Consider the following 16,115-nt stretch of genomic DNA (forward strand, 5'->3'; position numbering starts at 1 on the left):
TTCTCTGACTATTTTATTAGTATGTTTGTCCAGTGTCATGTCTTTCCTGATCATCACTCCAAGGTCTTTTTCCGAGTTTACTTTTTTTACCTCTTCACCAATTTTTAGGAATTTTTCCGAGTTCACATTGCAAAAGAATTTTTTGAGAAATGACCCTGGTCGCTATTAGTAGAAACCTTTTTGTGCTCTTGGTAATATAAAACATATGCATTTTGCTTTACCCTTGTGCTGGTAGATGGTTCTGGGTACATGTTTACATTGTGATGCAATAGATTGCTATCTTGTGGTTTCTCTGCCCCATCATAATTTTCTCCCATTTCACTTCAATTACACATTATTTATGTTGTAAATTAATCATTCTGGGTATCCACGAGCACTCCCCTTCCCATATATCACACACTGGATATCCTATAATTGTATCACTGTTAAGACATTTTTTTTTTTTTTTTTTTTTTTTTTTTAATGTTTTCAGGAGCATCAATATTTGCATGTTGTCGCTAGGACAAACAACATGTGCATGAATGGAATTGTGCTAGCTTTCTGGAGTGTGTCTGGGTGTAATTGGGAGAGTAGTTGAAAGTATGGCAAGAGTGAGACTACGTGTTCCAATGGTATTTTGTTGTCTGAGACTCAGTCTGAGTTTCTGAGGTTTCTCAGAGCTTATTTTTAAATGTAAAATTTATTTTGACCGCTTTTTCTTTTGTGTTGTGTGGGTTTTGATTGTAAGTTTTTGCCAAAGAGTATAGGGGGAAAGTGCTCCAAGTGGCTCAAATGCAGCAAGGGACTTTTTAAATTGCTGTACGAATTCATGATATATGTATGTTTCCTCAAATAAATCAGATTGAATGACATCACCAGCTAATGTTATTTTGATCTATTTTGGATGTTAAGATACTTATTTTGCCTTTGTTATCTGTGATGTTTCTTTGATTCAACCTCAGAGAGGAAGTTGTCTATAGGAATGTTCTTGCTGTTAAAGAGAGGTAATGTTGTATCATCCTTGACTACGTTGATAAGGTTTTGTGTTGTTGTGGTGTTGTGAGTAGCAGGTGAATTTTCTGAAGAATTGTTAGCAGGAGGGAATATGTTTGGTGTATTTGAATCGAGCATAGTGGCTTCGTGTACAGGGTCGGTATGTCGAGTCAGAGAGGGATTTGGACACATTCACTGGAATGCAAAGTGCGATGCGATGTTGGAGAAGGGAGGTCATCCAACTCGTGCAATGGTGAAGTAGGAGGTCGTCTGACTCATTTCGGTGTTGGCATGGAGGCGGCTAGTGTTGTGAATGCTGGAGAATGCCATGAAGAGGGTTTTTTTCTTGTAGTAGATGCTGGAGGATGTAGCAAAAGAGTGGCAGTGGTGCTTTGTAGTAGGATGTAAGATGAAAAAGGATTTGCTTGTAGTGCTTGTACAATGGAGTGAAGCAATGCAGTGGTGTTTCATAGTGATGCAAAGCATAGAAGCAGGACTCTTCACTTTGTAGTAGGATGCTGGATGATGTAGCTATGAATTGTTACCTCATATTGATCTTTGGTGGTGCAGGGGAGAGGGGCTTGTGCCTCATAGTGATGCTGGATTTCAAGGAAGATCGTAGCGTTGTGAAATGGCTATATTCAAATGGAGCCGCTGTCGTAGAATTGTTGCTTCAGAGGAATGGTAGAGTTGTTGCTTCGGATCCCACCGCTGCCACCAGAATGTAGATTTGTAGTTTCTATCTACATTAATAAGGTACAGGTATTTGGAGAAGCAAGGTCGGAGTGTTCTTTACTGTTCCAGTGGTCTCTCTCTATAAACACATGGAGCAACCTCCAAGGAAAAATCAGGGAGTTGCCATAATAATAATTTGTACATATTTACAAGGGTTACCATATTTACATTGGGAAGAATATAAAATGGTTATGTTGGCTTGAGCCATGATGACAGGCACAGGACAGGTGCCATTTCCATTGTAGTCATAGAGTGCAGTCTCTTTTGTCCGACACAGGTGTCAGGGCATTTTCCCTGAAATGCTGGCAGCTTCCACTGGAAGCCTGATCCTCAGGTCACTAGGAATAATAGAATGTCTCTTGCTTCAGATCTGGAGGAAACAATAAAGGGTTCCTCAAGAGTTGGTTTGAGAACACTGGAGTACTTCTTGCTCCTCCATATACATGTGTATTTACCTACCTACTTGTATCTTACAAAAATGGGGAGCTACGCTCGTGGTGTACCATCTTTGTATCTCACAGTGTCTAGTTTGCTATTAAATTCGTGTATAGTTTTTGCACGCACTATTGTTTCCTCCAGTTTCTTGCGGACATCCACCACTCTGTGTGGAAAGCTTTTTTTCAGGTCTCTTCTATAACTGTCCTTTTTTGAGTTTCTGTTCATGTCCCTTTGTATTTCTCTTATCCCAATTAAATAAGCCTTCTTTATCAAGTGCTTCCACGCCTTTCATAGTTCTATAGATGGTTAGCAAGTCAATTCTTTATCTTCTTTGTTCCAGACTCGGTAATTCCAGTTTTGACAATCTCTCTTCATATGATAGGTTTGAAAGTGTTGGGGCCATCTTCATAGATGTCCTCTGGATTTTTTCAATCTTCTTTATATTCTTTTTAGTACTGGGTGACCATAGTGTTGCTGCATACTCCAGTCTAGGCCTCATTAGTGTGACTAGTATTTTTTTTTACCATTTCTTTGTCCAAATAAGTAAAAGCCACCTTTATTGAGCTTACAAGTTATAGGATTCTCCAATAATTTTGTTTATCTGTATATCAGGGACATGTAATTTGTGATGTTTACTTCCAGGTCTTTTTCAGATCCCACTATCTTTATTTCCTTTGTTCTGATTTTATATTGTCCTGATATATATATATATATATATATATATATATATATATATATATATATATTCTTTTTTTTTTTTTTTTTACTTTTTCCAAATTCCATTATGCTACATTTCTTGATGTTTAAGTCCACTTCCCACTTCTGACTCCATTTCCAAAGCTTGTTCAGATTTCTCTACAGTGATTCACAATCCATTTCATTATTCACTTTCCTCAGTAACTTTGTGTCATCTGCAAAGAAGCTCAAGTAACATTCCACAAAGACTGGCCAAACTGGAACTGCCAACCCTGGAACAAAGAAGAGAACAAGGGGACCTACTAACCATCTACAGAATTATGAAAGGTAAAGAACGCCTTGATAGAGAAGACCTACTAATGTGGGACAGAGGAAAAACAAGAGGACATGCAATAAGACTCAAAAAAGATAACTACAGAAGAGACCTGAAAAAGAATAGCTTCCCACACAGTGATAGATATATGGAACAAATTGGATGAAAAAATAGTGTGTGCAAACACAATACAAGATTTTAAGAACAAACTTGATCTTGCGAGATACAAAAACGGATCAACACGTGCATAGCTCCCCTTCCTGTATAATACAACTAGGTACAACTAGGAAAAAATATCTTCATCCATGTCCTTCACATAAATAGCAAACATTACTGGAGTCAATACTGATCTCTATGGAACTCCACTAATCACCTCTTCCCAAATTGAACTCTTTTTCTCTGAGCACTATCCTCATTTTCCTTCCATGTAAGAAATCCTCCATCCAGTTCAATAGTTTACTTCCTTTGGTTTCCAGTTTTCTTAACAATTTTTTATGTGGTACTTTGTTGACGGAATTTTGTAAGTCTAGGAAAGCACAATCAGCCCATCTGTCCCTTTTTTGTATTATATCTATTAGCGTGTGCACATGTGCATGCTGGACATCGATGGGGTTGCCAACATCTAATGAGCACACACAGCTGAGCAGTACACACATTCATAAAGCCATCTTTACTTTTCTAAATCTGTACTTCCTCACCAGACCCACAGTCTATAAACTTCAACTGTGTTTCTTAAACCTTTTCACAAATTGAGAGCACACAACCAATAATTGCTCCCCTCCTACATCTTTCAGCTGGAGACAAAGAAACAGTCCCACACTAACACAACACAGACAACAGTCCAAAGTTTCTTCCCAGACAGATCTGTGGGAGGGGCCCAAGGACCATTGCCAGCTGTTAAGGGGCAGTGAGTTTCCAGTCAGTGAAATTTGAGGAGGCAACTATAATCATTGTTATCATAATTACCATTATTATCATCTCTGCATATTATTCTAAAGTTGTGCACACTTTTTTCAAGCCATGTAAAAATTTCTACAGTAGATGTGAGTACTCCTTTTTAAAGCTGTGGACACCTTTCTAATGTTAACTCACCTTAAGGTAATAAACTATGGTTTAAAGTATGTTAGAATGATATGAAGCTGCTAAGTTCTTCACAATGCTTCAATGACACGTTTGATGTAGACATGTAGAAGAACATCTGCCATGTGACTTAAGGCTTTCTGTATCACATGATTGCTGCTTCCCGTCTGTCAAAGTAAGGATTACATGAACATTAGATATATAGAATAAATATATGTAGCCATTTCCTCCTTATATGGGGGTGGCCAAGTCAAAGCATACTGACATTCAAGTTCCCCTCTCATCTCAATATTTTCGGGGGGATGAAGGGTCAAAAGTAATGCAGCAAGGGACAGCTTTTCCACAACAAGGCTCAACTGGCCCCCACTATTTCCATATGCAACATTAATATTGCAATATTATTGAAGATATTTGTGTAGTTTTCTTGTTACATTAAGTTGGTTGTGCTTTTGTGATGAGTAGAGTTAAGGGCTCTTGCATAGAATTGTGTACCAATCATTTTCATGTGATGTTCTTTGGGGAAGATTGATTGTTATTAACTGTGATATATCAGCATTCTTATTTTTGTGGACAATGTCGCACTGTCATCATATATTATCTTACATTTCATGTATTGGATTTGTAAATCAAGGGCATTTATAATTTAGTTAAGAGACTTGTTTTTTATAAGAAGTTGGGTAGAGATGAAAGAGGTATTGGTGTTTTTCACTTAGGATTTGGTGTAGTGTCATTGTTGTTTGAGGAGACAAATAACAGAGTAAGTGGTTGTTGTTGTTGTTGTTGTTGTCGTTCCCTAGACTGTCTGTCCGAGCAGTCCCGTCTCCCCAAGGAATGCCATAGCCGAAACTGGGTTTTCCCACAAATCCTTTATAGAGCGTATGTTGTGTTGTTTGCGTGCATGATTGTGTATAATGCAGTCTTCCATTATGTGTTGTATGGTATGGGGTGAAGTGTTACATCCTGGGCAGCTGTTTACAATGCGGTCATCCAGCCTCTTCTGGTAGCTTAGAAGTGCTGGGTGGTGACCGCACCGCAGTCTGGCCAAGTGGACTCTGTCCTTTCGTGGGAGAGAGGATTCAGAAGGGTGGATATCAGGGGGTCTGGCATGCAGCAGTGTGTTGTCTTTCAGTGTGTTAATGGAGCGGTGAGTGATATGATTATGAATATGTTTCTGGAGGCTGGTATTTGGTGGTTGTGGAGGAAGAGAAGAGAGTATCTGTGCGTGATAAAGGTCTTTGGGTGTTGTTTTAATGTTTCTTGGTGTGTGTGGGTGTTCTGCTATGTAGTGTAGCGGGTGTGATGTGTTTGTGGTGGCTGCGGCAAGTGTTTGTGTGCCTCTCATGTCGAGGTGGTCCTTGACTTTGAGGACTTTTGTTTCATGGTGTAAATGGTCTGTAGGTGTTGTATTTGTACAGCCTGTAATTGTTTTTAGGGCTTTGTTTTGTATGATTTGAGGGGTGTTGTGGTGTGTCTCACTGAGATTAGGAGCCCATGCAGGACTCGCATAATTCAACACTGAGCGTATGCATTGTTTGTATATTGTTATATTAGTTTCTTTGTTTTGTCCAAATGTTGTTCCAGTGATTGACTTAAGTGCGTTAAGTCTGGGTGTGCATTTGTTTTTTTATGTTTGTGATGTGTTGTTTGAAAGACATGGATGTATCGTATGTTACACCAAGAATTTTCGGTGTGTTTGTGTGTGGTATTAGAGTGTTGTTGATGTAGAGATGAGGTATGTATTTGTGTTCTTTTGTCCAGTTGGTGAGAAGTGTTGCTGTAGATTTGGTTGGAGCTATTTTGAGTCTGTTTGTGATGAACCATGTGTTGAGTGTGTCAAGGTATGGCTGGATTATTTCTGCAGCTTTGTCTGTGTTACGATGTGTGCATGTGATTGTTATGTCGTCTGCGTAGGAAGAGATTTGTATTTCTGAGGTGTCTGGCGTGGGTAAGTCATGCATGTATAGATTAAATAGTGTGGGGGATAGAACCGAGCCCTGTGGTACTCCGTTCTTAATGTTTCTGATGTGCGATGATTGGCCATTATATGACACGTAAGCATTCCTACCTGCCAGATAATTGGCCAGCCATCTTTTGGTGTTATTGTGCATGTCTGTGTTATATATTTTATTTGTTAGGTTGTGGCAGGGGATAGCATCAAAAGCTTTACTAATGTCTAATGTTATAAGAAGTGTTCTTTGGTGGGGCCTGCTTTACTAATGTCTAATGTTATTAGTTGTGTTCTTTGGTGGGGCCTATCTGAATTGATGCCATCTAAAATTCTTTGTGTGAGGTTTGTCAGAAGAGTGTTTGTGGAGTGTAGTGGCCTAAAACCGTGTTGTGAGTCAGCAAGGGGAATATGTGGTGTGACAAGTTTAAGTATTAGGCGTTCAATGACTTTAGAGGGACCAACCCCAAGAGTTGGGGGCCAAACGGCAGCAACTACCCCTGGCCACCGGCTCTACGCAGGTGGCACCGATCCCCAAGAGGAGCTACGCCTACCTTGGGGAGTACCACAATCCTTTTTCCCAACATGCAATATTACGTTTTTTCTGCACCAAGGGGTGATTTTCCGGCGATCACCCCTCTTCTTCTACTTTTAGCTGGAGATGTAGAGAGCAATCCTGGGCCCACCACAAAATACACATGCCCAACATGCTCTAAACCCATTACTTCGAGCAGACAGACAAAGTGCTCAGTTCAATGCAATTTATGCAAAAACTGGACCTACCTCAATTGCACAGCACTTGCTGACACAAACCAATACACAAACACTTGGACATGTTCTACCTGCCCTCCAGTAACTCCACTCCCACCTCCCCAACCACAGCCAGCACCCTCACCCACTCACAATTTCCCTCTGCCCTTACCCCCGATTAGTACTCCCCTTCCTTTGTCCCCGATCTCTCCTTTCCCCCCCTCTGACCCAGTAAGTGGTTGTTGGGGACTGTTGTGTAAATCAGACATTCTAGTAGTCTATCTATATACCAAGGGCTTCCCCTTATAAGGGAATTATTATGAAAGGGATGGAAATCCTTGACAGGGATGATCTACTTAAATGGGACAGAAGAAATACAAGGGGACACAAGAAGAAACTTAAGAAGAACAGTTACAGAAGAGATCTGAAAAAGAATAGCTTTCCACATAGAGTGATAGATACATGGAATAAATTGAAAGAGAAAACAGTGAGTGCTAATACTATACACAACTTTAAGAAAGAACTGGATGCGGAAAGATACAACTGCAGGTCCCTACGAGCATAGCTCTTCTTCCGCAAAATACAACTAGGTAAAACTAGGTAAATACAACTCCACTCCCATCCACCACCTTTGTTTCCCTCTTACCTTAGCTCCTCATGGATGAAGGGTCATCCCTGTCTCCCACCCATTGCCTGGATTAGAAATAGTGCAGCAAGACAAATAAAAAAAGAAAAAATCTAGTAATATGGTGTGAAGAGCTTTGTAATGGCAGGTGACAGTAATTTCTTGTCATGAGGAGGTCACATGTGAAGTGGGAATGTCCTTTTATTAGTTGAACTAGAGCATTTTCAAAACAGTTATGTGGATATAAGGGCCATAGATCTCGAGTTTGATTGTTTTAAAGAGGTTTGATGGGTGTTGTTCCCAGTATATTTACCAGAAGTTTAGCGTTGTTCATTAGAGGAATAGATCATAGTCTATTTTTGTTACTGGAGTGGATGCCACCTTTTGAGCTGCCTTGTCAACTCGTTTGTTGCTGAGGATGTCAACCTGAGATGACACCCAGCAGAAGGATACAGATTTGAAAAAGATGGAGATGGATTTTGTGGACCACAGGACTTGAGGATGGTTATTGCTTGTAAGGTACTTTGTGAATTTGATATGGTTATACAAGATACTGGGAGTGAGTTGTGGATAATATGTAGGGCAGCAAGAATGACAAAGCTCAACAGTGAAGATCCATATCTCATTTCTGTTGGGGATACTTCTGTGTAACCTCCACAGTTTGAGCAGGAGCCATCAGTGTATATACTGGTACCTGCTGCATGAGCTGATATTTACCTAGTTGTATTTTACGGAATGAGAGCTATGCTCATATTGACCCGTTTTTGTATCTCTCCACATCCAATTTATTCTTAAAATTGTGTATAGTTTTGGCACTCACTGTTTCTCTGTTTAGTTTGATCCAGACATCAATCACTCTATGTGGGAAGCTATTCTTTTTCAGGTATCTTCTGTAACTGCCCTTCTTTAGTTTCTTTTCATGTCCTCTTGTTTCTCTTCTGTCCCATTTTAATAAGTTGTCTCTATCAAGAATTTCCATCCCTTTCATAATTCTGTAAATGGTTCACATATCACTTCTTTCTCTTCTCTGTTCCAGTGTTGATAGATGTAATTTCTCCAATCTTTGTTCATATGTCAGATTTGATAGTGTAGGTGCCATTTTTGTTGCAGCTCTTTGGATTCTTTCTAATTTTCTTATGTTCTTTTATGTGCTAGGTGCCCATAGTGTTACAGCATGTTCTAGTTTAGGTCTTATTAGTGTAACCACTATTTTTTAACCATTTCTTCACCCATGTACTCGAAGGCCACTTTGATTGATTCTTATTAGATGATTTCAGATTTTTTTAAGGTGGCTAAGGTGAGGTATATTGGAGGAGTTAACTAGGGCAGTGGATATGATCAGGTGCTGTTATAGATGGATTTTTAGTCATTTCCAGTATTGATATCAGATTTGCCATTTTTTGCTGGGGTCAGATTATTGACATAGAGGCTGGTAGTTATTCTGGGGGATCTGTTTTGCTATGTCATCTATAACTATGGTGGAAAGAATGCTGATGACACTTACTCAGAGGACTCATTCTTTTTCAGTATGTGGTGTGGATAGAATTATTTCCATGCATACCCAATGTTTTATGGGTTAGGAATTGGGGTGTGAAGAGGGCATAGCTCTTTGAAATCATAGTAGGTAAAGCTTATATAGGATCCACCATTTCCAGGCCATGTCATGGGTTTTCCAAGTCAAAGAATACAGCATAGACACAATATTTGTTGGCAAATGCCATGTGGACTATTGTTTCCATTAACACTAAGATGTCTATGGTGCTGCAGCTAGTTTGGAATCCTGTTTGAAGGGATGATATGAGAGAATGGTGTTGCCTCAAGTTTCACATAGAAAACCTGTGGTCCCACAGTGGTTGACAATGGTCCTCAAAATCTCAAACAGATCTCTTCGTGAAGAAACTTTAAACTGTAGTCTATGTCGTATCAATATGGGACTGTTTCTATGTCACTGGTTGAAGACTGAAAGGAGAAGAGAGCAGTCACTAGCTGTCAGCTCACCATGTGTGAAAAAGCATAAGAAATACAGCTGAAGTTGGTAGAGATTTTGGGCCCAGTTTGGAGACCAAGTGTTTGGGCTGAACCTGATGGAGGTGAAAGTGATGACAGGTTTTGAAAATGGGCAGCTTTGCTGTCCATCTTGCAGGACCATCACATTCAGGCACCTGACACTGCTCCCTTCATAAATGCAACTGGGTGGTAGTTGTTTGGAGAAGATTGTCCTTTCCTATTTCATACCATACCATATACCAACAGCTTTTTCCCCCTTACAAGGGTGGTAGTCAAACTCAAAGGCATAAATCCACTCCCACCCATTTCATCCTCACATACTCCACTCCAATTCACCACCCCTCCCTCACTCTTTTCTTGGCTCCTCTTAGATGAAAAGTCATCCCTCCATCTCACCCACTGCCCTGGATCAGAAAGATCAGAAACAATGTAGCAAGACACAACACATCCACAGCAAGACAGCTTCATTTAATTGGTGACCCCCCTTCTCCATCCCCTCATGCAGAAAAATAGAGGATGGGGAGAAATCCCTTCGAGCTATGTCAAAATATCACTTACACTTACTCCCTCAACCCCCATCCCCCAACCACTACCTTCTATGCATCACAGCATCATTCATACACAACCATTCTCCACTCACTCCTATCTCCTGTCTTTTCCTTTCCTTCCTCAACAGACATTCCCCTCTTTCCCAATGACCCTTTTATCCCATCCATCCATCTCATCCTTGGTCACCCCCTCATGTTCACTCCTTCCAACTCTGCCTTCCACACCTCTTTTATTACTCTTTCTTCACTCATTTTTTCCATGTGTCCAAACCATCCCAATACTCATTCATCAACACTGTGTCCCAACTCCCTTTCCACCCCCACTCTCCAGCCTAGTAACCCTTATCATACTTCTCTGGCATTTCATATCAAACACATTTAAACTTCCTCTCTTATGTTCCATGTTTCTGCCCTATACAGTGCTGTGGCACAATCACTCCTTCATACAATCTCCTCTTAGCATCCATTCCCAAGTGTCTATTTCTCATTTCACTTTTTAATCCACCAAGGCACTTACTTGCTTCTCTCAATCTCCATGCTACCTCCACCTCCACTCCTTCCTTTCTCACCACATTCACACCCAAGTGTCTAAAGCTATCCACTTCCTCCAGTCTCTCTCCCTTAATACTCACTTCTCATCACCATACTTTTACCCACATTTATCTTCAGCTTCCTTCTTTCACACACCTTCACAAATTCTGATCCTGCCACAAATACAGTGTCATCAGCAAACAACAACTGGCTTATCTCCCACTTTTCTCCATTTTCTTTAATGCTCTCCAATCCCTAGCCCATTACTCTTGCATTTATCTCTTGCACCACACCATCCATGTATAAATTGAACCTTTACCTCAAACCACTCCCTCCCTCCATTTCTAATTCCAACACAGGCTCTACTACTCTTGTAAAAACTTTTGACTGCTCTTAACAGCTTTCCTCCTATCAGATGGGCTCAGAAATTTACCTTATGAAGAAAGGCTTAGGCACCTTAACTTACACTCTCTGGGAAGATGCAGTTTGGAGTGATTTAATAGAGGTGTACAAGTGGATCAAAGGATTTAACTAGGGTGATGCACACAAGGTCATCATATTAAGACAACGGGGCAGGACTCGCAATAATGAATTTAAACTGGACAAATTTAGGTTTAAGAAGGAAATAGGCAAGAACTGGTTTACTAATAGGGTGGCCAACAAATGTAATAGACATAGTAACTATGTAGTGAGTGCTGAAACTATCAGTTGTTTTAAGAAACGGTTGGATGACTTTATGGATGGGGATGACAGGTGGTAACAGACATGGAACTGCCTAGTATAGGCTTTATGGTCTCTTGCAGTTTCCTTCATTCTTATGTTCTTATGTTCATATATCTGCAATACCTGCCACAGTGACTTCCTCTCTACCCTGTCATAAGCCTTTTCCAATTCCATAATGGTCCAAAAAACATCCTTACCTTTTCTTAAAAGCTTTCTCACATATCTGCCTTAAAAGAAAAATCTGATACACACAACTCCCACCTGTCCTAAACCCACATTGTTCCTCACTGTTATTCTTCTAATCCTCTCAATCAAAACCCTCCAATAAGTCTTCCCAACTTCACTCATCAAACTGATCTCTCTGAAACTACTACATTCACATTTGTTACCTTTTCCCTTGTAAAGCGAAACTATAAAGGCACTCCCCCAGTCCTCCAGCACTCTTTAAATAAACAAACAACTTCACCAGCCAGTCCACCATCACTGCACCTCCCTTTTTTGGATATTCCTCAAGACACCCATCTAGCCTAGGTGCCTTACCTGCTCTCATCATTTTAATAACTGCTTTCACCTTGTCTTTCCTTATTTCTCCTCCACTTTCCTCATTCATCATGGTCATTTTCTTAGCACTTCCCACTGCAACTACCTTTCTCTCTCTATCCTCCTTCACATTTTATTTATTAATTTGTTTTTTATTATTTGTCTGTTTATTATTTGCTTGATTTTCATTTATTATTATTTATCTGTCAATTTATTATTATTTACTATTTACTTGTTTGTTTATTATTTAACTATACCTATGCATTTACTCATTTCATTTATTATTATTTATATCATTATAATTTTTATTATATTTTATCTATTTTATTTTTTATTTTTTTTTAATATTATTATTATTATTATTTTTTTTTTTTATCATTATTATATTTTTTCCGCATCTGACCTAGTTATGGGCCAAAATGTCTCCTATCAGGATGCTCCACCTTTGTAATTTAGCAACTCCTTAAAATACTCTGCCCATTTTCCTTTTATTGCTGTCTCTTCCATTATCATGTCTCCATCTGCATCTTTTACGTTTTCTTCTCTAATTCACCTTCCTTTCCTCTCTTAATTTCCTTCCAAAACATCTTTTCATTACTTTCAAAATTTTCTGTCATACTCTTACCTCATTTCATATCTGCTTTCCTCTTTGCCTCCTTTACTCTGCTTTACTTCTCTTTTCTTTGTATCTCTCATTTGATGATCTCATCCTATTCTGTAACCAATCTGTGAATGCTCATTTCTTCTCTTCAACAGCCTTTATTGTTTCATCAACCCACCACTCACTACCTTTCCTTCTATTTCCTTCCATCCTCCTTGTTCCACATACCATCTTTGCACACCTTGTGTCTCCCTCCTTGAAACATCACCATTCCTCCACAACTCCTAGTTTTACTCTATCCTTCACTCTCTCCTACTCCTCTCTCAGCTTCTTCTTGTACTCCTTCTCCTTTTCTTTCTCAGTTAATCAATTTATTCTAAGCACCCTACCTTCTGTCCTTTCCCTCTTTCTCCATCTATCCTCCATTCTCAACTTACCTTCCACCAAAAAATTATCCGATATTCTCCCACTCTCTCCCCTTAGAACATGTACATCCAAAACTCTTCCTACTTTTCTCCTGGTTACCACTATATGGTCCATTAAAGCCCGATCTACAACCGTTCCATTCATCACACTCTCCCATATGAACTTATGCTTGACGTTCTCCCTAAACACTGTATTTGCTATCCTTAGCTCTCTAGTCCTGTGTTTCTCGAACAGTGTGCCCTGGAAGGTAGCCAAGTGTTCCCCAAGATAACAGAAGATTTAATTAATAAAATATGGTTATATCTTAAAAATTTGTATGATTTTCATATATTTTAAAAACACCAAAAATGCAGTTTAATAATCAGCGTCAACTCTTCGTCATTTGACATTTTGAACTGAAAGGTAAATTCCTTAATCTTTAAGAAGCAATAACATAGATAATCCTTTCCCTATTTCTTTCCTAGGGGATTTAAATGAGTCATTTCTGATCCCCCCTCCCCTCTCTCTTTCAACTGATTATTGAATGACAATCTGGATCTTTTAATACTTTCCATATATTTCTTATATTTTCATTTTACATGATTTGTGGGAGTTTGTAACAAACTAGTTCCTTTTTTGGGGTAGAAGTTTTGGGGTAGTTTTGACCTACATAGAATTCTCTGAATTTAGTTCTCCTTTAAGAACTCAGAAATGTCAACTTGTAGACCTTCTGAACTAATGACGTGGTCCCAAGGCGGAAGGTTTCCAAAAAAGAGAGATCCTTCTTCGTCCTGAGCTCAGGGTAATCTGCCAGTTCCAACGTTAGCACGCACTGTTCCGAGGGATTCTTTCAAGTTCAAAAAGAGCTCAGAAGGCCACGGGTTAATTTTTACCTTGTGCAGTTTCTCAAAGTAATTCCCAATTTATTAAACCGAAATTGTAACATAGAATTAATATACAAAATAAAAGGGAGGGGAGTTTAATCACATCTTATTTAACGTTATGATAGGCATGGTTCAAAGTTTCAGGAAAGGCTCCTGAATCGAAAGAAATTAATACTTTGAGGGATATCACCGAACTAAGGTAAACACTATAATTCCCCAACAATTACCACAATACAAAGACGGGTCACCACGAGCATAGCTCCCTTCCCGCATAATACAACTAGGTAAATTACAGCAGTACCTTTCATATAAATCTTTTCTACAACCCTTACAAAGTGTTCGTTTACATCCTGCTTGTGTAGGGAGTTTAGTATTACAGGAGTCCCTCAAATAACGCGGATTCAAATAACACGGATTCAATCATACGCGGATTTTATTTCAAAACCATCTCAAATGTAGAGAACCGTTTTAAAATTCGCGCCAAGTCGGGCACGCATACGCACACATGCGGCAACATCGCAAACATTTGTGGTGACTGTTTTCTATTTTACCATATACAGTCGATCCTCAAATAACGCTGTCATTATGTACATTGGGAACTGCTCAAACAAAGGTGTGGGGCAAGGGGATAGCCGTGGGTGGCTGCCTGTGGTTACATGTCAACCTACGGGTACTGATGCAGGAGGGAGGGAGGGGAGGAGAGGGGGAGTAGTGGGTGGTAGGGGGGTAGCCAACAGGCTTTAGCTTGTCGCTTCCACCACCTGCGCCGTGCTATCGTGAAATTTTACCGCCCTAACCTGTTGAAGTGTAATGTTTCTTTCGTTTGGAACACAACTAATAAGTCTGATAATGACTGTGTTTGTTGTGTCTTAATTTCTCTTATGAGGTTCTTGTTGTTACTGGCGGTGGTGGTTTGGGAGATCAAAAACAGACATATACACCCACTCCTCGTTTAACGACCTACTCGGTTAACGACAACTCGGAGTAACGACGGGCTTTATGACAGACCAATATTCGTTTAATGTAAATCTCCCGAAGTTACGACATCGTGTACGGTAATTAAGTTGGCTGAGGCAAATTTGTATGATGTTATAAATGAACTTGTACAGTGGATATTACCTGTGAGGTAAAGTGTTCTGAAGCTTAGGTCTACATTACTATCCTGCAAGCTGCAAAAACTACCTGGGGTACAATATATACCGGTAGTGGTAAATTTTTAGTTTCGACCATGGGCGCAATATAGCAATAGAAAATTAATTATTAATTTTGTAAATTATAATGTATCAAAGTAATATGCAATTTTGTGAGTGGAAATAAAAAAAAAGGTGCTAAAACAAATTTCGTAAGTAACGAAGTCATGTCGGACGAATGGTACACCATGTTTGTTATGATAGATGCCGATGTCGAGGAAATAAAAGGATGATAAATTCGCCTAACCTAAACTAAACTAACCTGTGTTTGATAAATCATTACCTGCAAATTAAATGTCATCCGGCTCGTCCTCATTGTCGTCGTCGTGAGAGACGTTGGCAGACGACAAGATGGGGTCCCGATCCTATGTTACCGACTTCATTCATTAGCATATTTTCTTGTAGCATGGTATTTTTTACTTTCATTTCCGCCCACAAAATTGCATATTATGTTGATACATTTTAATTTACAAAATTAATAATTAATTTTCTATTGCTATATTGCGCCCATGGTCGAAACTAAAAAAATACCCCGGTATTCAATATGGAATGTCAGCATGTGCGGATTTGGTCATATACGGTAATTTCGGGAACATAACCACCGTAAATAAACAGTAAATAAATCTTTAATGTACTGTATAAAAGAGGGAAATACACGAAAGTAAAGGTACATGTATTGCTGGACATTGTACATACAGTACATGTACGTATATGTATACACTTTCGCTTAACGACCAATTCGGTTAACGACGGCGCGCTGGTCCCAATTGTCGTCGTTAAACGAGGAGTGGTTGTACACACTTATATACGTGTAGACACACACATGTAGAAAATATACAATTGGAACCAAGGAAGTAAAGAAAGTAGGATCCGAAAAAGACTTGGGAGTTATTATCACAAACGACTTGTCCTATGATACACAGATTAACAAAATTGTCGGGGAGACTTACAACTTGCTAAGATCAATAAAAGTGGCTTTTGCTTACCTGGACGAAGACATGATAAAAAAAATATTGGTTACATTGATAAGGCCTAGACTAGAGTATGCGGCGACATTGTGGTCCCCCAGTACCAAAAAGAACATAAAGAAAATAGAAAGAATCCAAAGAGCAACTACAAAAATGGCACCTGC

The 16,115-nt window shown here is 39.4% G+C and overlaps 1 protein-coding gene across 1 annotated transcript in view; it reads right to left on the minus strand.

Annotated features, from left to right (window-relative positions):
• Positions 1–4,048: 4,048 nt before the first annotated feature.
• LOC143027180 (uncharacterized) overlaps positions 4,049–16,115 on the minus strand; it is a 99,726-nt gene continuing 87,659 nt past the window's right edge. The window contains exon 10 of the mRNA XM_076188328.1: positions 4,049–4,401. Within this exon, the coding sequence (XP_076044443.1) occupies positions 4,306–4,401 (96 nt within the window). The 3' untranslated portion in view covers positions 4,049–4,305. The remainder of the gene's footprint in view (positions 4,402–16,115) is intronic.

The sequence above is a fragment of the Oratosquilla oratoria genome, chromosome 7 (assembly GCF_046742065.1).
Source record: "Oratosquilla oratoria isolate Oo_2021 chromosome 7, ASM4674206v1, whole genome shotgun sequence".
NCBI lineage: Eukaryota > Metazoa > Arthropoda > Malacostraca > Stomatopoda > Squillidae > Oratosquilla > Oratosquilla oratoria.